This window comes from Macaca fascicularis, chromosome X (assembly GCF_037993035.2).
Source record: "Macaca fascicularis isolate 582-1 chromosome X, T2T-MFA8v1.1".
Classification (NCBI taxonomy): Eukaryota; Metazoa; Chordata; class Mammalia; order Primates; family Cercopithecidae; genus Macaca; species Macaca fascicularis.
The window spans coordinates 124,868,554-124,892,303 of NC_088395.1; the positions used below are offsets into that span (position 1 = coordinate 124,868,554).

At 41.9% G+C, this 23,750-nt stretch overlaps 1 protein-coding gene across 4 annotated transcripts in view; it reads left to right on the forward strand.

Annotated features, from left to right (window-relative positions):
* DOCK11 (dedicator of cytokinesis 11) overlaps positions 1–23,750 on the forward strand; it is a 190,581-nt gene that overhangs the window by 43,290 nt on the left and 123,541 nt on the right. For 3 of the 4 annotated variants that reach the window (XM_005594441.5, XM_005594442.5, XM_045383910.3), the window contains exons 2-7: positions 3,538–3,654; positions 3,739–3,828; positions 4,324–4,406; positions 6,473–6,542; positions 7,161–7,256; positions 23,566–23,700. In XM_005594441.5, coding sequence (XP_005594498.3) covers positions 3,538–3,654; positions 3,739–3,828; positions 4,324–4,406; positions 6,473–6,542; positions 7,161–7,256; positions 23,566–23,700 — 591 coding nt within the window. The remainder of the gene's footprint in view (positions 1–3,537; positions 3,655–3,738; positions 3,829–4,323; positions 4,407–6,472; positions 6,543–7,160; positions 7,257–23,565; positions 23,701–23,750) is intronic. The other variant, XM_074029891.1, reaches the window with a different exon arrangement.

Below are 23,750 nucleotides of genomic sequence, written 5' to 3' on the forward strand. Positions count from 1 at the left end.
AATCCTGATTCACAGGCCTAAATCTCCTATTAGGGGAAGCTTTGTGGGACCCAGAATAGCCACCCTAACTTTTCCACAATTGAGCAACCCCTGACAAAGGAAGTAGGCATGAAGACCCAGAATGCTTAGTTTAATCAGTTTTAAATGAAAAGTGAAACTTTGTTTTCTATAACATAAATATATGACCTTCAAAACATGTGGTAAGCTGTTTCATTTTTAGAAGGTATATACTATACATTTAAATAAATGAGTAATTCAGGAAGTGGAGAACATTACCCTGAGTGACATATGTCACGCAAAGAAAGACAAATACTACATGATCTCATTTATATATGAAATCTAAAACAATCAAATTCATACAAGCAGAGAGTAGAATGGTGGTTACCGGAGGCTGGGGGCAAAGGGGAGATGGTAGTCAATGGCGGGATACAAAGTCTCAGTTAAACAGGAAGAATAAGTTTGGTTTTTTTTGAGATCAACAGTATATAGCATGCTGAATATGCCTAATAATTGAGTACTGTACATCTTATCACTAAGAATAAATTTCTTATGTTTTCATCACAAGGAATGTTAAATACTTGAGGTGATAGATATAACTAGCTTAATTTCATCATTCTATATTGTATTAAAAATCAGGCGTGAGCCACCACGCCTGTAATCCCAACACTTTGGGAGGTCAAGGCAGGTGGATCACCTGAGGTCAGGAGTTCGAGACCAGCCTGGCCAACATGGTGAAACCTTGTCTTTACTAAAAATACAAAGATTAGCTGGGTGTGGTGGCGGGCGCCTGTAATCCCACCTACTCGGGAGGCTTGAGGCAGGAGGTGGAGGTTGCAGTGAGCCGAGATCACGCCATTGCACTCCAGCCTGGGCAATAAGAGCAACATTCCATCTCAAAATAAAATAAAATAAAATAAAAGCAAAAAGAAAGAAAGAAAAGCAAAAGTAAAGCTGAAGGAGGATTTTCTTTTTTTTTTTTCTTTTTCAAATATACCTGAAGTAGGTACTTGTGAAATTATTGTACAGAGAAGTTGACAGATTCAGCAGGTTAAAACACTGAAATTTGAGGACCGTTTTTGCAATCTGTACTAGGAAAATAGTTGGCACCAAAAGCAAGACTTAGATTATTTTTAGTGCCTCAAGCTTGCTTTCTTAGATAGGGCTTATACATTCAACTTCTCTGAGAAATTGATCTCAGACCGGGAGCGTTAGAACTGGAAGATACAGTCAGTTTCCTTTTGTTTGAGTCCATGGAAACACGGTAGGTATAGCTGAAAGGGGTCAGATTTTCCTGTCAGAAAATCTGAATTCCTCAAATAGGATTTTTTCCTTTTATTTCAACTCATTTTGCAGCAGTATTTGCAGACGTGAGAGGGATGATCAACTTGCTTTGATCTTTGTAGACATGGGTCTACAAATCCAAATTTAAGACTTGAAATAAAGCATAAAGATTAGGATCTTTTAGACTTGTTGAACACTGAGCTCATTGGTCAGAGTAGTTTACTTTAATCTTTCTAAATAATCTTCTACAGGAAACTCTGAGATGCCCTTCAGATATGGAAATTGGGTATAGCTGTGACCTGTTGTGAACCATGTATAAAAACTATTCTCAACTTTTCTATGGATATAGTGATACTAGAGACTACCTCAAATACTATGTACACAAATACAAGTATAATCCCGATGCTATTATAATATTAAGTCTTAATATAAATGATATTTGGAGTTTTTATACAGTTTTTATTATAAAATTTTAAGGAAATAATTTCATATGAAACATCATCATTAAAAATTACTACTGTCTGCCCAGCTTGGTTTAGAATGTGAGACATGTGAGACATGGCTCTGGTTGAATCTAAATATCTCAAAGTTCATCAGCAATCAATGACTGGATGCCTATCATGTGCCAGGTATTCTAAGTGCTGGGATTAAAGAAGTAAACAAATAAAAGAAAATCCCTGCTCTCAAATAGAGAGGTGAAATAGATGGTATATCAGATTGTGGTAAGTTCAATGAAGGAAAAAAATGATAGGAAGGTAAATAGTGGGATCCCATTCCCAGTTCAGTACCATGCACATGAGAATCTTGGTATATTTCTTTCTTCTATCCGCCCCCTAACCCCCCCGCAGTTGCAGGGGTCAGAGCTGGTGGTATGCATGCATGACAGCTGTGGGTGCATGTAAGCAGTGATGGCCAGTGGTGGAAGTCAGGATCACCTCATATGGCTGTGGGGGTTGGGGCTTATGGCATGCACACCTGTGACAGTGAAAATTAGTGATGATAGACATTGAAGTCAGTTGCACGTGTACACACAGCTGCAGGGTCAGCCATGGGTGTGCAGAAGTGGGAGCCGTCTTTGTGTGTTTCTGAGGAGAAAAACAAAAGCAGAGCCTTTGCAGTCACAGACCTGGGTTTGAATTCCAGTTCTGAAGGCAGGCAAGTTACTTAACCTCAGTTAGGTCCAGAGTCTTTGCATCTGTAAAATGGGGATAATGATTCAATCTGTTTCATATTGCTATGAGTGTTACATGCAAAAATGTACAGAAAGCGCTTAGCACAGTGCCTGGCATATAGAAAGGACTCAGTAAATGTGAACTGTTACCATTACTCTTATTATGTTACATCCTGGCTTTCTTAGCATCACTGACCCTGCTTCTTGTTACTTTAGCTTCAGGCTGGGCCCTACTGTCAATGGCCAGCTCGCCTAGAAGTCCAGCAGGGATCCACTGACTTTGTCACCTTGAACCTCACCCTTTCGTAACCTGCCCACGGGATCAAGCATCTCTAGTACCTATGCCTGCCCCAGCTATGCTGGAACTTAGTACGCCCATGGGACAGTGTCCCTGGTACAGAGTAGGAATATGAATGTTGATACTTTCTCCCCCAGCGTTGCCCAGAGAGTAGTGCAGATGCAGTAAATACCAACAGGCAGACTTCCAAGTATGCCACTTTTTGTTTTACTTAAAATTCAGTAATTTTTAGAAGGCACACAAATTAAGTAGAATAACACAGTTCTTTTTTTTTCTTTTTTTTGGAGAGACAGGATCTTGCTCTGTCGCCCAGGTATAAGTGGCACAATCAAAGATCACTGCAACCTCAACCTCCCAGGCTCAAGTGATCCTCCTGCCTCAGCCTCCTGAGTGGCTGGGACTATAGGCACGAGCTATCACACCCAGCTAATTTTTCTACTTTTTGTTGAGATGGGGTTTTCCCATATTGCCCAGGCTGATCTCTAATTCCTGGGCTCAAGTCATCCACCTTCCTCCGCCTCCCAAAGTACCGGGATTACAGGCATGAGCCACCATGCCCAGCCAGAACTCTTTATCTTTAGCAAGAGAATATCTGTATGTGTGTGTGTATGTGTTTGGGGTGTGTGTCTAGCTATGAAGAATATTTCTCTTGTGAAATTGTCTCCATTAAGTACTTAAAAGTATCAGTAATCTCTTCTTTTGAGAAGTAATGTATCTTTAGTACACAGAAAAGAATTTAACTCTTGTGGGTTTGATCATAATAACTTTATTTTTGTCTCTTATAAAGGAAAAGGCCAAAGTTGTTGAGCCCCTGGACTATGAAAATGTTATTGCCCAAAGAAAAACCCAGATTTACAGCGACCCCCTCCGAGATCTGCTTATGTTTCCAATGGAAGATATATCTGTGAGTTCACAAGCACTTCTTTAAAGAAAAAAGCCCCTATTTTTCAAGCCAGTTCTTACAGCAAGAATGTTCTTTATGTTCTAGATCTCGGTAATAGGTCGTCAGCGCAGAACGGTGCAGTCTACTGTACCAGAAGATGCTGAAAAGAGGGCCCAGAGTTTATTTGTCAAAGAGGTAAGAGGCTCAAAGGCCACAGAAGAATATTCTTCATATATTTAAAATATATACAATATTTATATGTCTTTATATATTTGTAACCTGTTTATAAATAAATAAATGTAAAATATTTAAAGTAATCTTCCTTTAATGTAAAGATAAAATAAAATTATTAACATTAACTGGCCTAAATAACAAGTCTATATGATGTTAACAAGTCTATATGATGATAAAGCTTAAACATTTCCACAAGGTGCATATGACCTTAGTGTTTTCCTTTTGGATTTGTATACTCTTTGCACTGGGAGTCAGAGTATTCGAAGGGCATATGAATTGGGATTTATTGCCAGCAACTGGGTAAGAGAGGCACAGTTAATCCATAAAGGAAGATCCCAGTACCAGTAATTGCCAAATGGTTTTAAAAAGCCTGTCGACATAGTACCAGACTTTTAAAAGGTGGACATATATTTACTTTTCCTATATTTCAAATTCAAGATTCCTATTTTCTTTCAGTGTATTAAAACCTATAGCACAGATTGGCACGTGGTAAACTACAAGTATGAGGACTTCTCTGGGGACTTTCGAATGTTGCCATGGTAAGTTTAGCATTCCAGGTAAACATGCAACAGGAGAATTATTAAGCTTTTTTACCTTGTTAAAACCACTTGTCAGCCGGGCGCGGTGGCTCAAGCCTGTAATCCCAGCACTTTGGGAGGCCGAGACGGGCGGATCACGAGGTCAGGAGATTCGAGACCATCCTGGTTAACACGGTGAAACCCCGTCTCTACTAAAAAATACAAAAAACTAGCCAGGCGCGGTGGCGGGCGCCTGTAGTCCCAGCTACTCGGGAGGCTGAGGCAGGAGAATGGCGTGAACCCGGGAGGCGGAGCTTGCAGTGAGCTGAGATCCAGCCACTGCACTCCAGCCTGGGCGACAGAGCAAGACTCCGTCTCAAAAAAAAAAAAAAAAAAGAAACAAAACAAAACAAAAAACCACTTGTGAGGCCGGGCGCGGTGGCTCATGCCTGTAATCCCAGCACTTTGGGAGGGTGAGGCGGGTGAATCACGAGGTCAGGAGATCAAAACCATCCTGGCTAACATGGTGAAATCCTGTCTCTACTAAAAATACAGAAAATTAGCTGGGCATGGTGGCGGGCACCTGTAGTCTCAGCTACTTGGGAGGGTGAGGCAGGAGAATGGTATGAACCCGGGAGGCAGAGGTTGCAGTGAGCGGAGATCGTGCCACTGTACTCCAGCCTGGACAACAGAGTGAGACTCCATCTCAAAACAAACAAACAAACAAACAAAAATCACTTGTGAAACCTTTCAATTATAATTTGTAATAAAGCAAGTATTCAAATAACCTGCATGTTTGGTTAAATGCAATGTTTTGGTTAATTGAATAGGTTTTAACTTTCATCTTTGAAATTCTTTCCAAAATGTACGAGAGCTCACTTTTTGGCTTTAGTGAACCTGTATTGATCATAAACTAAAATTTAGCTGATGGTGGATAATGTAGTGAGCATTTTCTAGTAGTGTCAGTGAAAAATCTTGATGATAATTACTTCAGTTTGGTGAACCTAGCCATCCCTTGGAAAAAGTACATCTCTTTCAATTGAATTGAAGGAATGGCATGAGCACACTGGCCCAGGAGCCAGACTGTTGGGGCTCAAATCTTATTTCTACCACTTACTAGCTGGATGACCATGACTCAGTCACTTAACCTGTTTGAGCTCTCCATTTTCTCATCTCTAGTACTGATTCCTCACAGGATGTCATATGGGAAATGTTTTTGGAACAAATAGCAGAGGAATAAGACATTTGTTTAGCTTTTTGTAGTTTTCAGAGCGCTTTCCAAAAGAGGAGAAAACTGAGTCCTATATGGACAGCCTGGTCCTTGAGGAAAAAAAAAAAGAAAAAGAAAACAGAGTCCTAAAATGACCCGTCCAAGGTCATACCACAAACAAATGCAAGAGCCAGAATTACACTGTTGCCTTTTTTTTTTTTTTTTTTTTTTTTGAGACGGAGTTTCGCTTTTGTCGCCCAGGCTGGAGTGCAGTGGTACGACCACTCCGCTCACTGCAACCTCCGCCTCCTGGGTTCAAGCGATTTTCCTGCCTCGGCCTCCCGAGTAGCTGGGCTTACAGGCACCCACCACCACACCCAGCTAATTGGTTTTTAAATTATTTTTGGTAGAGACGGGGTTTCACCATGTTGACCAGGCTGGTCTTGAACTCCTGACCTCAGGTGATCCACCCGCCTCAGCCTCCCAAAGTGTTGGAATTACAGGCGTGAGCCACCACACCCGGCCTGTGTTGCTTTTTGACCCGGGGAAGGAGAAGTTCTGCCACCACTAACAGCTCTGGCACAGGATCCTTAGCAACTTCTGCCCTCCCTAAGTTTCTGGGCTTAGTTATGTCTTCCCTGCTGGCCACATATGTGGAAGTCCTTACAGAAATAAAAACTTGCAGTAAGTTTACTCAAAGGGGAGAATCTGAATTTGGAAAGGAGAATAGGATGTCTTGGCATTTTCTTGTTTGTGAAAGAAAGAAATCTGCTCATCTTGATTTAACTGTTGTTGTCATTATTGTTGTGTTTTTGTTGTTGTTGTTGTTTTTGGTCTGTTCTGTTTAGTTTCTAAGACAGTTCTCTTATATTTGCAGTAAGTCTTTGAGACCAGAAAAGATTCCTAATCATGTATTTGAGATAGATGAAGACTGTGAGAAAGATGAGGTAAGAATGGGGGCAACAGTGAGGTAACTGTGCTAGTTTTCTCACGGTTACTTTGCTGAAAAAGATTTCAAAGGGAATTTCTTGAGAAAATATGAAGGAAAGAATTGTTTTGGAATGATCTGTGGCCAGCTTTCAAACTGGGTGCTTTTCAATTTTTTTTTAATTACTGTATTTGCAAGTAGGAAAAAAATCAAGTGAGAGGGGCTATGATTTGTACATAAACATGTTCCCCCACCTGTGGGACATGCTTGTGGAGTTGCTTTTCTCGAGTTGGGCATGTGGTGTGGTGATTCATCTGGACTCTCCTGCCTGATAGATTCCTCTTGGGACAGATGGCCCGGATGTCTGTGACATTTCGAGGTGCAGTTCGACTGTTTACATAATGCAGAAGAGTTCCCAGAAGAGAGCCCATACCATTCAGTAAATACTGAGTGCCTACTGTGTGCATAGCACAGAGCCTTTCATTCTACTGTCAACTATTTTAAATCCTCGTGGGGAAGAGGGGACTTTAGGTTTTAATTAGGAAACGGTCAGGGCCTCATTCTGTGCCCCTAAATGTTTGGCTAATTAGATGGCAGGCTGGCTGTTGTTTTACTGATTATTTTTGTTCTATTTCAGGACTCATCTTCTTTATGTTCTCAGAAGGGTGGTGTGATAAAACAAGGCTGGTTGCATAAAGCAAATGTAAATAGCACCATCACAGTAACCATGAAGGTAGGAAGTAGTTATTATATTATTCCATCATTTTAACGATATTGGCATTAAGTAGCCTACCTGGAAACAATATTTATTTTACAAAGAGCCCTAGCAAAAAAAAAAAAAAAAAAAAAAAAAAAGGAGAGGATTCTCACAGACGTATGGAATTTAAAAAATCTAAAACATCAGGATAAATTTAGAAGTGTAACTTTTTTAAAGACATATAATGTAATGATTATCTGGTGAATCAGGATGTTTAAAAAGGAGGCTGTCAGTTGAAGGAGGAAAATAGCTTTGAAAAATGGGCATCAAAGTTTCATATGTAGAAATGACCTTAATGAGTGGAAGGACAAGTAATCCATTTCTTTAGCAAACATTAATTAGGTGCTTATTACATATTAGTCACTGTGGGGAAATATGTAGATATCTAAGATGGGGTCCCTGGTCTCAGCCTCCGGACTAGACAAGAAATATACTATTTTAACTAGTATACAAAGCAGTCCTTTAGTGCAGTCAGAACAGCCTAACTAGACAGTTTTGTAATTTGGCAGGATAGTGAGTTTGCATAAGGGGTTTATGTGAGATAAAAGTTGAAACGTTGAAAAGAGTAACATTGGGCTGGGTGCAGTAGCTCACAGCTGTAGTCCCTCCTCCTTTGGGAGGCCAAGGTGGGTGGATTGCTTGAGGTCAGGAGTTCGAGACCAGCCTGTGCAACATGATGAAACCCCGTGTCTACGAAAGATACAAAAATTAGGCTGGCGTGATAGCACACACCTGTAGTCCCCGCTACTCAGGAGACTGAGGTGGGAGAATCCCTTGAGCCTGGGAGACGGAGGTTGCAGTGAGCCGAGATGGCACCACTGCACTCCAGCCTGGCAGCAGATAGAGAGTGTATCTCAAAGATAAATAGATACTTTTTTTTTTTTTTTTTACAAAAAAGGAAAAATTATGCAGAACCTTGAACACCTTGGACATGAGGTTCACTTATTTGGGAGGCTGTAAAGAGCCGTTAAAATCCAAAAAGAAAACAAGTTACATGAGGATTCTGAGCAGAAAAACAAATTATGCTCTGATACCAAATATAACTGTTCTTTCAGATATTCAATATAAAATCATGTGGTTTTCTGAGGATGATTCACACTTGCATTAAGTATTGAAGGTCATTCTATCTTTCACACAGGCTGCAAGTAGAAACCATGGGTATCTACCAAGGGAAGACTCAAATTTTATCTTAATTTAATATTTTGCCTGCTGCCTTCCCTTTGGTGATCATGTCCTGTTCTCACTTTCATTTTCAAGCCCTGAAAATAATGAATCCAAGTTGTAGGATGCTTCCTGTATATCGCTTGCACCTAAGCATGGGCCTCAGCAAGTGGTGATAATAAGAGAACCCATTTATTGAGGACTTAATATGTACCAGGCACCATACTGGGTGTTTTATATTCTGTATCTTGTTTAATTCTCATGGCTGCCCTATGCAATACGTACTGCTGACTATTCTTAGTTTATAGATTTGGAAAGTGAAGCTCAGAGAAATTCAATAATTAACCAAAGGTCACACAGCTCCAAGTTTTCAGAGGTAGGATTTGGACCTAGGTAGGCTGTAGTCAGAGCCTATGCTCTTAACCAGTATACTGTCAGTGCTCACCAGCTGAATGAGACTCAAGGCTTTATTACAATGTATTTCCTACCAGAGTTATCAGGTTCAGAAATGTACGTGTGAAGGTTACGTTTCTGTGTGGATTATCAGAAAATGGTTGTATAGTTTTTGACTGCATTCCCCTTCCCAAACATTCTCAAAATATTCAAATAGGGCCAGGCAGGGGGCTCACACCTGTAATCCCAGCACTTTGAGAGGCCAAGGCAGGAGGATCGCTGGACCCCAGGAATTCGAGGCTGCAGTGAGCTATGATCGCGCCACTGCACTCCAGCCTGGGCAACAGAATAAGATGCTGTCTCTAAATTAAATAAATAAATGCATGAAGGAATGAATGGTTTTACCCACATTTAAGCCTTAGCCCCACATTAAGTAAATGTGTGAAAATCTGGATTCATAAGATAAGATGTTAGGAAATTAATATCTTTACAGAATAGTTCGCCACAGGTTCCTTTAGTTTAATACCTTTCAACTTTAATTTGCCTTACAAATAACTTCTAATTTTATAGGAGTCCATATAAGGCAAAAAGCACATGCTTTACATTTTCTCTCATAATTTGTGAAATACACATTGATTGATTGATGTGATAGGAGGAATTGATGGCCTCTCAAAGATGTCCATGTCTTCATCCTTGGAACAGTCAGTGGTCCCCTACATGGCAAAGAGGAATTAAAATCACTAATCGACAGGAGGGAGGGTATCCTCAATTATGTGGGTGAGCCCAGTGCAATTTCAAGAACCCCGTAAGTGGAAGAGGGAGGCAGAAAAGGACAGTCAGAGAAAGAGATGTGAGAACAGAAGGAGGGCCAGAGAGAGATGCTGCATTGCTGGCTTTGAGGATACAGAAAGAAGTCACAGGCCGAGAAATGCAGGCAGCTTCTAGAAGCCGGAAAAGGCAAGAAAATGGATGCATGCATCCAGAAAGGAACATAGCCCCGCTGACACCTTGATTTTAGCCCCGTGAGACCCATGTCAGATTTCTAACCTGTGAAACTATAAGATAATACATTTATGCTATTTTAAGCCATCAAATTTGTGGTAATTTATTACAACAGCAATAGGAAACTAACACAAACTAGGCAAAGGTTGATTGTTCAGCTTGTGGGTTTCATCTCCCTGAGCTTGGGAACTCTAGCACTAACAGTGGCCAGGCAGGAGCCATACATTCATAGAGAGTGTGGTGAGTCCAAGGCAACCTGGTGACCACATAGCCCACAGCTGAAGGGGACAGCTGCCACTTGTCTCCAGCTAATTGTTGTTTTGCTGTAGCTGAGCTAGACTCTTTGCTTTGCCTCTTTTTATCCTCAGCTGCTCATATTCTGGCTGTGTGTGTGTGTGTGTGTGTGTGTGTGTGTGAGAGAGAGATCATTAACATATAAAAACATTTATTATTATTATTATTTTTGAGATGGCTCCTGGCTCTGTTGCACCAGGATGGAGTGCAGAGGTGCAATCCCAGCTCACTGCAACCTCCACCTCCCGGGTTTAAGCCACTCTCCTGCCTCAGCCTCCTGTGTAGCTGGGATTACAGGCGCACGCCACCATGCCTGGCTAATTTTTGTATTTTTATTAGAGACGGGGTCTCACCATGTTGGCCAGGCTCGTCTCGAACTCCTGATCTCAAGTGATCCATCCGCCTCGGCCTCCCAAAGTGCTGGGATTACAGGTGTGAGCCACTGTGCTTGGCCTATTTCTTTCTTTTTAAAACCTCTACCAAACAGTAGGCAAAGGAAGGGAAAGAGGAATAAACCAAGTTAATTGATTATAGGAAGCTATACAACTTTTGTCTTTATTTTTATCATTTATTTATTTGGTTTTGAGACAGAGTCTCACTGTGTCGCCCAGGCTGGAGTGCAGTGGCGTGATCACGGCTCACTGCGGTCTCAAACTCCCAGGCTCAAGTCCTCCCACTTCAGCCTCCCAAGTAGCTGGGACCACAGGCACATAGCACCATGCCCAGCTAATTTTGTTTGTTTGTTTGTTTGTTTTTGGTAGAGATAAGGTCTCCCTATGTTGTGCAGGCTGGTCTCAAACTCTTGGACTCAAGTGATCCTCCCACCTTGTCCTCCCAAAATTCTGGGATTACAGGCATCAGCCACCATGCCTGGCTACTGCACAGCTTAAAAAAATTAATAGGAAATACTTTGAAATGCAAAGGCCATATTGAGGTTTGGGAACTGTTTCTGGTTATGAGTTTCATTTATCCCCACTCTTTTCCATTATAGATTATGAATCTCCATTTTGGATTTCTGGGAGCTAAATATATATCCTTTACTCTTCTGATTTCATCTCCTGAGCCATAGCAGTAGTGTTGTATTTCAGAATTTGTCACAGCTAGAATGGGAATCAGAGGAAGTTCAGCTACAACCTTCTGAGGCGTTTTGCCAATATTACTTTTTCCTATAATAATTGTATTTTGGGCCAGGCGTGGTGGCTCATGCCTGTAATCCCAGCACTTTGGGAGGCCAATGCGGGAGGATCACTTGAACCCAGGAGTTTAAGACCAGCCTAGGCAACATAGCGAGACCCTGTCTCTACAAAAACAAACAAAATTAGCCATGTGAAGTGGTGCTCCCCTGTAGTCCCAGGTACTTGGGACATTGAAGTGGGAGGGAGGATCACTTCAGCCTGGGAGGTCGAGGCTGTAGTGAGCGAGATTGCACCACTGCATTCCAGCCTGGGTGACAGAGTGACACCTTACCTCAAAAAAAAAAAAAAAAAAAAAAAAAAAACATGTTTTAACTGTTATTTAGTTCAACGTTATTGAAATTAATTGGAACTGCAGTGTTGACACATCATTTTTTTCATGTTCTCTTTCTGTATCAATACAGGGCATGTGAGTGTACAGGGCAGAGGATTGAAAAGGGGGTGCAGTTAGATAGTTTCCAGGCTAGAACTTGAAGTGAGGGCCAAAGCACAAGTCCAGGCCTATGAAACAAAGCACACTGGGAGAGTCTGGTTTGTACCTTTCAGTGCTCTGTTACAGGGTGGGGGATCGTATACATTTTTCCTGCGTCAAGTCTGGATTGTTTCAGGCATAGGAGGCTAAAGCTAAAGATGGGGTGAGCAGCTGACCCAGCTCTTGGATAATTGGAAAAGGCGGAGGCAGAAGAACTGAGACAAAGGGTTGACAGAGTTTGAGACACTCTGAAAGGAAAGTTTCTATGTATTTTTTTCTACTATGGTAATGTTTGAAGTGAAGAATACTAATGAAGCTCATAAGCAAATGGGAAGATGACTCAGGTGTGCTATTATCTGAGTCATTTCCCCAATCCTGGAGGCAGGTTTATCCTTAGAGCATCTGGAGTTCCCTGCCCGCTAGGAACTCCAGCCCACACTGGTAAGAAGCATTGGTAGATTTAGCAACTAGCACCTCAGGGCCAGAGCTTGCAGAGTTGAGAGAAAAGAACCTTTTCTTTTTGGAAAATCCAAGCTTTGATAGCCTCTGCACACTCACGGCAGACTAACTGGGAAGCAGCAGCAGATCTGGTTGTTAATCATGACTCAGTGGCAAATAACAGCCTCCATAAGCCAAGCTTCTTCCCTGTGTTTTATCTGAGCTTATTTGATGCCCTGTGGCTTGACACTGGCCTGCAGATCCCTCTGGAATTGCTAGGGAATAAAAAAGCAAGGCATCTTGATGCCTTTTAGAGAGAGGTGTACGTTTAAGGGTCTTTATTCATTAAGAAATTTCTAAATTTTAAAAATTATGTGCAGGGCACAGTGGCTCACGCCTGCAATCCTGGCACTTTGGGAGGCCAAGGCAGGAGGATTGCTTGCATTCGGGAGTTTGAAACCAGCCTGGGCAACGTAGCAAGACCCTGTGTCTTCAAAAAATAAAAAAATTAACTGGGCGTGGTGACGCATGCCTGTATTTGCAGCTACTTGAGAAGCTGAGGTGGGAGGATTGCTTGAGCCTGGGAGGTCAAAGCTACAGTGAGCTGTGATTGCATGACTGTGTTCCAGCCTGAGTGACAGAGCAATACTCAGTCTCTTAAAAAAAATTATAATCAGTTCTTTGGAAAGTTTGAAATTATGCACAACTTTAAACTGATTTTAGAAATAGATCTGAGTTGTTTTCCTGGACATTTTGACTGTTAGAAATAAAGGAATCTGCCCAGGTGTTCATGACCAGCCTGAGCAACATGACGAAACCTTGCCTCTACAAAAAATACAAAAGTAGTTAGCCAGGCGTGGTGGTGCACTCCTATAGTCCCAGCTACTCTGGAGGCTGAGGTGGGAGGATCACCTGAGTTCAAGAGGTGGAGGTTGCAGTGAGCCGAGATTGTGCCACTGCACTCCAGCCTGGGTGACAGAGCGACACTCTGTCTCAAAAAAAAAAAAAAAAAAAAGAGGGAGGGAGGGAGGACTCTAATAGCAAAGAAGGAGGAATTGTATCATGAGAGAAAGTGCAAAAATAAAACGAAGGAAAGAGTATTAGAAGAGACTCAGCAAAGTGCAGTTGATAAAAGGGAATTAGAAGATTCCAACTTTATAAGATCTTTTGAGAAAGGCAACCACATGGTTTTAATGCAACCTAAATAATATAGCCAAAGTAATTTGTATATGGGTTGCTTTAGAAAGTTCAACCTTCCTAGCTAGCTTGCCAGTTTTGCAAGAACATTCAAGTCGATGGTTCTTGCAATGACTTGCAATGCATTCAAGTCGATGGGCTCTAGGTAAAAGACAGGCTGGTAGAGGAACTAGGCTGAATTCTTCGTATTGGAAGATTATAAGACCCCATATTTATGGAATAAAAATTTATATTTTCCCCAATATATAGCTTTCCACCTGCTCTGGTCAGTTGTTAAGATATAATCTACACCACCTTCTGAAATGGGCGTATTTTCCCAGAAGTGCTTGCTGAGTATAACCTCATTGTTGGCTGAGAAACTTGCCCTGAGGAGCCTGGGCTACAGGAAAGTTGCGAATAATGTGCATCACTCCACGAGTCACAGTGCTCCGTGCCCAAGCACTTCCTCTCACTGAAGAGGATGCTGGTATCATGCAGTTCTTGCAAAAGCTCCGTTGCGCTGGGTGTGGTGGCATGTGCCTGTAATCCCAGCTACTCAAGAGGCTGAGTCAGGAGGATCACATGAGCCCAGGAGTTTGAACCTGCAGTGAGCTGTGATTGTGCCACTGCACTCCAGCCTGGGCACAAAGCGAGACCTCATCCCTTTAAAAACAAAACAAAACGAAACAAACAAACAAACAAAACCAACGCTTTGTTGGTTGTTTGGGTGCAGTGAACATTTAGCACTTATAATTTGCTCTGTTCTTTGTATTCAGGTTAAAACAGGACAAGCCTTATCATAGCGATTAATTTCTTCAATTTGTGGTTTCTAGTTAATGAGGATGTACCTTGTTGCCACTCTTCAATTCCTGGAAAAGTATTAGAGAGAAGTTTTAAGATATCGTAGAGAATGCATGATCCTTTAGATAGAAACCGCAATCCTAACAGACCGCTATTCATTTATATTCTCTCTTTCCCAAGTAGCTGCTAGAGACATCTGCTTTATTCAACTTCTTTTCATATCAACGAAGGAATTTAATGTGGGCTTAGATAGCTGTGATATTGGACATAGCCTTCCCCTGGTATTTAGAACTATTTTTTCCTAAGAGATATAATGATATATGGAGGAATTTAATCTTCAGGGTGGTTTTTGCATTTTTGAAAAATTGCTGCAGATTCTTGGCCAACTCCTGGGACACCCACCTTTATGCATCTTTTTGGCTCAATTTGGTCACATTCCTCTAGCTCTCTCCTCCCCATTCTCAGCAATTAAACGTTGAAGTGCCTTGATATGATATCGGGGTTGCAAGTTCAACTGGTTGATGTATGACTCACTTCTAGTGCCCTTTAAAATTTTTTTTGGCACAAAAGAGAGCCATTTGTTATATATCCAGAGTCCAAAAGTCCTTAACTCCTTAACTCTTCCGGGAGGGATTTTCCCTCCTCTGCAGTGGGAGAACATCAAATCAAATGAGGATTTGACCTAAGAAAGCACATAAGATATTAAAATAATTGCTAGGAGGTCAAGGTCACTATGTGTATTAGAACGAAAGGAAGAGAAAATATTTTATTTTTGATATGTTAGTCCAATTGTATTCTCAAATCTACCAGACTGTCTCTTACAGCTAACAAATGGATTGCATTCCTTTATTATGCATAAGAGATTTTTTCACTGATTTGTTTTTTATGTTTTGTTTTCCCTCATTCATATTACTTCTCAAAAACCATTTATTAGGTGCTTCCTATGTGTCAGACACTATTGGGTATCAACAAATTCATGACCAAATAGGTAATTTCTTAATTTAATTTTTTCAGAGACAAGGTCTTACTATATTGCCCTGGCTAGAGTGCAGTGGCACAATCATAGCTCCTTGCACCCTCCAACACCTGGGCTGAAGCGATTCTCCTCCTCAGGCTCCCAAGTACCTGGGACCAGAGGTGCATTCCACCACGCCTGGCTATCAAATAGATATTGAATGCCTTGTTAATACAAGGTATTAGCATTGTGAAGGGTAGAGAGAAGTGTCAGATGTAGAGCTTAAAACCTTTTTGGGACGGTGGGCTGGGCACAGTGGCTCACACCTGTAATCCTAGCACTTTGAGAGGCCGAGGTGGGCTGATAACTTGAGATCAAAAGTTCGAGACCAGCCTGGCCAACATAGTGAAACGCTGTCTCTACTAAAAATACAAAAATTAGCCAGGCGTGATGGCGTGCACCTGTAATATCAGCTACTCGGGAGGCTGAGGCACGAGAATCGCTTGAACCCGGGAGGCAGAGGTTGTGGTGAGCTGAGATCGCACCGCTGCACTCCAGCCTGGGCAACAAGTGAGACTCTGTCTCAAAAAAACCCAAAAAAACAAAAAACAAAAAAACACCTTTTTGGGGAGGTGAGACACACACTAACAACAATTGTTTAAAGATGGTACAGTGACCAAGTGCTACATGAATCTAGATCATTGTGGCCTGGGGTCAGAGAAGGCTTCTTGAAGAAGGCGGGACCTTGAAGGAAGTGAATCAGAAAGGAGAAAAGTGAATGTGCCAGGTAATATGTATAAGGCAGAATGGTTAGGTGAAGCTGAGTAGTCACGGGAGATGAAGTTGGTTTGGTCCTTTGGTATCACCTTGTGCCTCCATTTCTCTTCTGTAATATGGAGGGCATAAGAGTAATGACCACACAAATTGTTACTTAGGATTCAATGAAATAATACAAGGAAAGCACTTAACCAGAGACCATAATGCACAAAGCACCCCACAGATGTTAGCAATTGTTGTTATTTTATATTATTAGGGTTGTGGGAGGGCCTTGAGTGCCAGTATCTGGCATGTGTGCCTTATTATGTGAGTAATTGAGAGTCATTGATTATTTGAGCAGTGTTATGCCATGCTGAAATACATCTGATAAAATAATTTGTGTTTAATGAGAAAGGTGGATTGTAGACCCCTCCTACTAGACTTTGCTTTAAATCAAATAGTTGAAGAACTCTTCAGTGCCCAGATTTGGTAGAATTATTTAAGAAAAGCTATTTGATTTTTACTCAGTTTCTCAGTGGGTAGGACAGTGTCATATATTAAAACTTGGGCCCGGGTATGGTGGCTCATGCCTGTAATGCCAGCACTTTGGGAGGCCAAGCCAGAAGGATCACTTGAGGTCAGGAGTTCGAGACCAGACTGGGCAACATGGTGAAACCCTGTCTCCACCAAAAATACAAAAAGCTTAGCCAGGTATGGTGACACACACCTGTAGTCCCACCCACTTGAGAGACTGAGGTGGGAGGATCACTTGAACCCAGGAGGCTGAGGTTGCAGTGAGCTGAGATCGTGCTACTGCACTCCAGCCTGGGCGACAGAGTAAGACTTCATCTCGAAAGGAAAAAAACAAAACAAACAAACTTGATAGGACTGTAAATGACATGAGGGAGAGAGGTGAGTGATGTATCGGGTTACCAACGTAGTGGTAGGGGATCTTCAGCAGGATGAAGTTCCTGGCATTCTGGTATTATTACTGCAACTCACTTTTCTAAGTCCTGTGGTTTTTTTCCTCATTGTTTCTTTCATTTTTGTGCAGAACAGTTCTAAGACCCAGTGTGTCTCTGTCTCTCCTGCTTTCTCCTTTTCCTTGCTGGCTCTTCCATTGTGTTCTGTCTGAGACATTAGGCAAGTTCCCCCACATCATCTCTACATTGCTCCTGGCCTACCTACTCCGCCTCTAAACCTTTGAAGCATCCTTTCTAAGGGTTTCTAGTTCATGCAATTTAGCAGTAAATAATTACCCCTCTAGGTAACACACAATAGGTAAACACTCTTGGGATTTGTTGTATAGAATGATAAAAGATTTTCCTACTTTCTTTTCTTTTCTTTTTTTTTTTGGACACAAGATCTCGCTCTGTCACCCAGGCTGGAGTGCAGTGGCGCAATCTCTGCTCACTGCAGCCTCTGCCTCCTGGGTTCAAGCACTTCTCCAGCCTCAGCCTCTCAAGTAACTGGGATTACAGGTGCACACCACCACGCCCGACTAAGTTTTGTACTTTTAGTAGAGACGGGGTTTCACCGTGTTGGCCATGCTGGTCTCGAACTCCTGACCTCAGGTGATCCACCGGCATGGGCCTCCCAGAGTGCTGGGATTACAGACGTGAGCCGCCACCCCCAGCCGTTTTCCTACTTTGAGGATACTAAGTGCTCCAACTTTCCTTCCTTTGTTTAATCTTTGATGCAGCCGAATGACAAAAGGCCTTTGTTCCTGCTCCAGAAGGAGTTCAAAAAGGTTGTCATCTGGCCAGGCACAGTGGCTCACACCTGTAGTCCCAGCACTTTGGGAGACTGTGGGTAGATCACTTGAGGCCGGGAGTTCAAGACCAGCCTGGCCAATATGGTGAAACCCCATCTCTACTAAAAATGCAAAAAAAAAAAAAAAAAAAAAATTAGCTAGGTGTGGTGGCATGCGCCTGTAATCCCAGCTACTTGGGAGGCTGAGGCAGGAGAATTGCTTGAATCTAGGAGGCGGAGGTTACAGTAAGCCGAGATCATACCAATGCACTATAGCCTGGGCAACAGAGCGTGGCTCTGTCTCCAGAAAAAAAACAAAACAGTTCGTCATTCCAACAGCTTGGGACCTTCAGCAGACTTGGCAGGACCTGATCCTATAGAATCAAATCCTTTGGCTTGTTCTCTGTTTTATTCTTGTGGGTGGTCTGAATGGGCCACTCTTCACTGAGTAAGCTGGGGCATTTTCGGCTGTGTTCACCATCTAACAAAAATAATAAAGACAAGGAGGAGGAGAAAGAAGAGTATGGGCATTACAGAGAAACGCAATTGTGTTGGATGAAACCACTGGAGAATCTGCTGGGGAATCTGTGCTGGAAATGGGATTATTCATTCATTGTTTATTCATTTTGAAGCATTTTACTGAGTCCAGGCATTGTTACAGGTACTGGGGGGATAACAGCCGTAGATGAAACATGAAACTTCATGGGCTAGAAAGATATGGCAAATAAAACGGATAGATGAATAACATATTTGTGTAGGGATCACTCCATGAAAAAGACATAACTGGGTGCTATGATGAGGGCAGGTGGTACAGAAGGCCTCCCAGAGGAGGGGAGATTCAAGCAAAGACCTGAAAGGAGTAAGAAAGTAAACTGTGTGGATAGTGAGGAAAGAGGATTCTAGGCTGAGGAAACAGGAAGTACAGAGACCTGAAGGAGCTCACTTGAGATATTTGAGTAACAGCAGATAAGCCAGTGTAGCTGGAGCAGAAAGATTAGAAATAGAGTCCAAGGAAGGCTGGGCATGGTGGCTCATGCCTGTAATCCCAACACTTTGGGAGGCCAAGGCGGGTGGATCATGAGGTCAGGAGATTGAGACCATCCTGGCTAACATGGTGAAACCCCATCTCTACTAAAAATACAAAAAAATTAGCCGGGCATGGTGGCGGGCGCCTGTAGTCCCAGCTACTCAGGAGGCTGAGGCAGGAGAATGGCGTGAACCCGGGAGGCAGAGCTTGCAGTGAGCTGAGATCGCACCACTGCACACCAACCTGGACGACAGAGTGAGACTCTGTCTCAAAAAAGAAAAAAAAAGAAAGAAAGAAAGAAAAAGAAAAGAAATAAAATCCAACAAGTAATCTGAGGCCAGATCCTGTACAGTGTTCTGGGCTATGGTGAGGATTTTAGATCTTACTGTAAAGTAAGGTGGGAAGCCATTGGAGGATTTGGGCAAGATTCTCTTTGTAGCCATTATCCTATTCTGATTTCAGTTCTATCAGTGACTTGCCTATGTGAACTTTTTTTTTTTTTTTTTTTTTTTGAGACGGAGTCTCGCGCTGTGTCACCCAGGCTGGAGTGCAGTGGCGCAATCTCGGCTCACTGCAAGCTCCGCCTCCCAGGTTCACGCCATTCTCCTGCCTCAGCCTCCCAGTAGCTGGGACTACAGGCGCCCGCCACCACGCCCGGCTAGTTTTTTGTATTTTTAGTAGAGACGGGGTTTCACCATGTTAGCCAGGATGGTCTCGATCTCCTGACCTCGTGATCCACCCGCCTCGGCCTCCCAAAGTGCTGGGATTACAGGCTTGAGCCACCGCGCCCGGCACTTTTTTTTTTTTTTTTGAGACGGGGCCTTGCTCTCTCGCCCAGGCTGGAGTACAGTGGTGTGATCTCGGCTCACTGCAGCCTCCACCTCCCGGGTTCAAGTAATTCTCTCACCTCAGCCTCCTGAGTAGCTGGAATTACAGGGGTGTGCCACCATGCCTGGCTAATATTTTGCTTTTTTAATAGAGACACAGTTTCACCATGTTGGCCCGGCTGGTCTCGAACTTCTGACCTCAGATGTTCCACCTGCCTCGGCTTCCCAAAGAGTTGGGATTACAGGCATGAACCACTGCTCCTGGCTGCCTGTGTGAACTTGAACGAGCTCTTGGTCCCTCAGTTTGCTGTTAGGTAAAATGTGGGTAATGATACTTATCCCCAAGAGGTATTAAAACGATTAACTATTGGTTACAAAAGACTTGCAGCCTTCGAATGACAGGTATGGTATAGAATAATTACCATTATTCTGTATAGTCGTTATTTTAACACCTGTCTTCTTTTAGAAATGTAAAAAAAAATCTCTAAACGTATACCCTAAATAGCTGCATTGTAGAAATTTTTTAAATGTCCAGGAAGTTATGTTTCTGATTTCCCTTTGATTTCCATGTGAGAGATTTAGGATATTCCTTTCTTCTTTGCAAAAGAGATCTTAAAAGCTTCTCAGAAGTTGAAACCCAACATATATCATAAAATATTAGAATGAGAAGAGATCTTAGAATGTGTTGGGCAGAGTCTGATTTCTACATAGAGATGACTTTTAAAAATATTCCTTACTGTCCAAACTCTGTGTTTCCAGTGTATGAGAAATCACGTGGGGAGAGTAGCTTCCAGGCTAGGAAGGCTGCTGTGTTATTTGTTCAAATTGAATGAAATTATTTGTAGATTGTGGAAAAATGTGATCTTACAGATCATCTGGTCTGATCTCATCATTTTACAAGTGAGTAAACTGAGAGAAGCAGAGTCTTGAGGACAATTTCACTGCTGGTTAGCAGGAGATACTGGCTGAGAATCAATATCATAAGACTTTCAGGCATCTGCTCTTTCTGAGTGCTCTTTCAGGCATCATGTTCTCTCCCCAGATTCATAAGCTACCTACCCTTGTGTCACATTTAGATATAATTGCAATGTTACAGGAAGTGATTTGCTGTAATTTCATATCCCTATCTCCATTGTAATGATGTGCTTTGCTAATATTGGAAGTGGTGGCTGCCACAGAATTTCTGTGCTTGGTGAGGCAGCTGTACGTGAAAAAAAAATTTCCCAGACTATAATTTGACTGTATGCCACAAATGTTTTGCTCTGTATTTTCTCTTCTGCCTCTCTCTTTGTTGCTGGCTGTTGACTCTGCAAGTGGATTCTATAGGCTGTCCCACTGAAGCAGCAGAATTTCGGTTTTAGATTTGAACAATTCAAATCTAAATTTTTTCATATTTTTTTCATGTTACTTTTGGCCTGAAAGACGTATTTTAATTTTGTTATAGATAATTATTGTGATAACTTTAAAAAGCAATGTGTTACACAGAGTTAGTGCTCATTACATGTTTATTCATTTGAAATGACCTCAGCATGTAATTTTAAGCCTTGTATTCCCATGATTTTAATGATAGATGTGAACCATTGTCATGAAAATGAGCAAATAGGCCGGGCAGTGTGGCTCACGCCTGTAATCCTAGCACTTTGGGGAGCTGAGGCAGAAGGATCCCTTGAGTTCAGGAGTTTGAGACCAGTGTGGGCAACATAGGGAGACCCTGTCTCTAATAAAAATAAAAATAAAATAAGGAAATATACATATATCATCACCATTATGATTAACATTTTCCTTTAATATTAATCTAGATTTCTTCCAACAAACTTAAATGTGGATTAATTGAATATGAGAATATATGCATATATTCTCACATATATGAGATATGTAAATATGTGAAAGATATAAATATGCCCACACATTCTCTTTCTGTTCCTTTGCATACTAATACAATAACATTTAATTGACTGGAATTGCAAAACAAGGTGATGTTTTCTGCTTGGACTCTTTTTTTTTTTTTTTTTTTTTTTTTTTGAGACGGAGTCTCGCTCTGTCTCCCAGGCTGGAGTGCAGTGGGGCGATCTCAGCTCACTGCAAGCTCCGCCTCCCAGGTTCGTGCCATTCTCCTGCCTCAGTCTCCTTAGTAGCTGGGACTACAGGCGCCCACCACCGCGCCCAGCTAATTTTTTTGAAGTTTTTAATAGAGACAGGGTTTCACCGTGTTAACCAGGATGGTCTTGATCTCCTGACCTCGTGATCCACCTGCCTCGGCCTCCCAAAGTGCTGGGATTACAGGCGTGAGCCACCGCGCCCGGCCTGGACTTTTTTCTGTTGATAGCATATAGCCTACATGGCCCCTTCCTGAGCTAGAAACTGTAGCATTTATCAGTCTAACCTGTTAGGGTATTCCTTACACTGATATATATTTTTGTCATTCATTAAAAAATCAATGATATTTATACAAGTCAAAAATAACTATCAATGTTATTAATTTTTACTGGTTTTTTCTAAAAAGAAATGCCCCTTAAGGCTTTTATATATTTTGCTTGATCATACTACGGAGAAATAAATTGATGTTTCAGGTACTTTGCCAGACATTAAGTTGTTGGCACGAATGACCTTGCCAAATAATACTCTTTGCATAATTAAAGTTCTCAAAATGATCAGGGATCATATTGGATAATCAGATGGGTGATTAAAAGTGACAAGCTTAAAAAATTTTTTTTTTTTTTTTTTTTTTGAGATGGAGTCTCGCTCTGTCACCCAGGCTGGAGTGCAGTGGCCGGATCTCGGCTCACTGCAAGCTCCGCCTCCCGGGTTTACGCCATTCTCCTGCCTCAGCCTCCCAAGAGCTGGGACTACAGGCGCCCGCCACCTCGCCCCGCTAGTTTTTTGCATTTTTTAGTAGAGACGGGGTTTCACCGTGTTAGCCAGGATGGTCTCGATCTCCTGACCTCGTGATCTGCCCGTCTCGGCCTCCCAAAGTGCTGGGATTACAGGCGTGAGCCACCGCGCCCGGCCGACAAGCTTAAATTTTAAAGCCAGGTTCTTCAAATAAGACAAGATGCATAGGAATGCATTTCTTCAGTAATCACCAGGAGTCTATTTCCTAGCTGCTCTTCCCATCCCACCCTGAAGTGATTTCAGATCTATCACCCTGGGAAATTGCAACTTGAATAAGCTCTGCCTTTCACTGTGACAATTGCTTGACATAGCCTGCAGTTTGTGACTTACTGAAAGAAGCATCAATTCATCAGAGAGCTCCTAATCCCTTTTCTCACCTCTTTTATCAGGCTCTCAAAGTCTGTTTTTAGGGGAGAATAGAGGGACGGCATGAACTCATCAGGCAGTCCCCAACCTTTTCCCGTTCCTGTGGGCTTTGCTGTGAGTTGTAGCAACAGGCTTCTCCTTAACTATTGTGAATCCCTAACTCCAAACAAACGGCATAGTTCCATTAGGACTGTTGATTTAAATGTCAGCACTTGGGGCGGTCAACAACTGGTAGGCAACTAATGAGTCTGTGCTTCCCTGTGAGTGCCCTGTAAACTGGACTTTCAGAAGCAAGGACATTGGTACAGTGTAGATGAGTGCAGTAGGAAGTGTAGGTGAGATGGAAACATGTAATGTGGGTGTATATATAATATATATGTATATATATGTGTATATGTATGCTTTTTATATTTATTCTTGAATTCATGGTCCTAGAAACCAAATTTAAAGGATCTAATCATGGTTTGCAATTAAATGGGAAAAGAATGCTATAGTGAAAGGGTCAGGAGATTCAGATATCAAAATGCTTTATACATTTCAAAGTGTTAAATCTTAATTACTGTTCTCTAGGTATTTGATTAACTGAGGGTAAATCATGTGACTTTCATTCACTATCTTAAAAAAATGAAGATAATGATAATTCCTAACATCTTGTCAGGGTTGTCTGAAGATTGTCCAGGCACAATGCCTGGCAAGCCTTTGAGGTTTTTAGTTCAGAGAAACTATTCAAATGCCATGTATATGTAACAAATGTATCATTGCTGGGTTTTCCCCACGTAGGTATTCAAGAGACGATATTTTTACTTGACCCAACTTCCTGATGGTTCATATATTCTCAATTCCTATAAAGATGAGAAAAATTCAAAAGAATCGAAAGGTTGCATCTACTTGGACGCCTGCATTGATGTTGTTCAGGTAAGGCCATCGAGGTAATCCTTCTCTTTTTCTAAGAGGGTGACTGATAA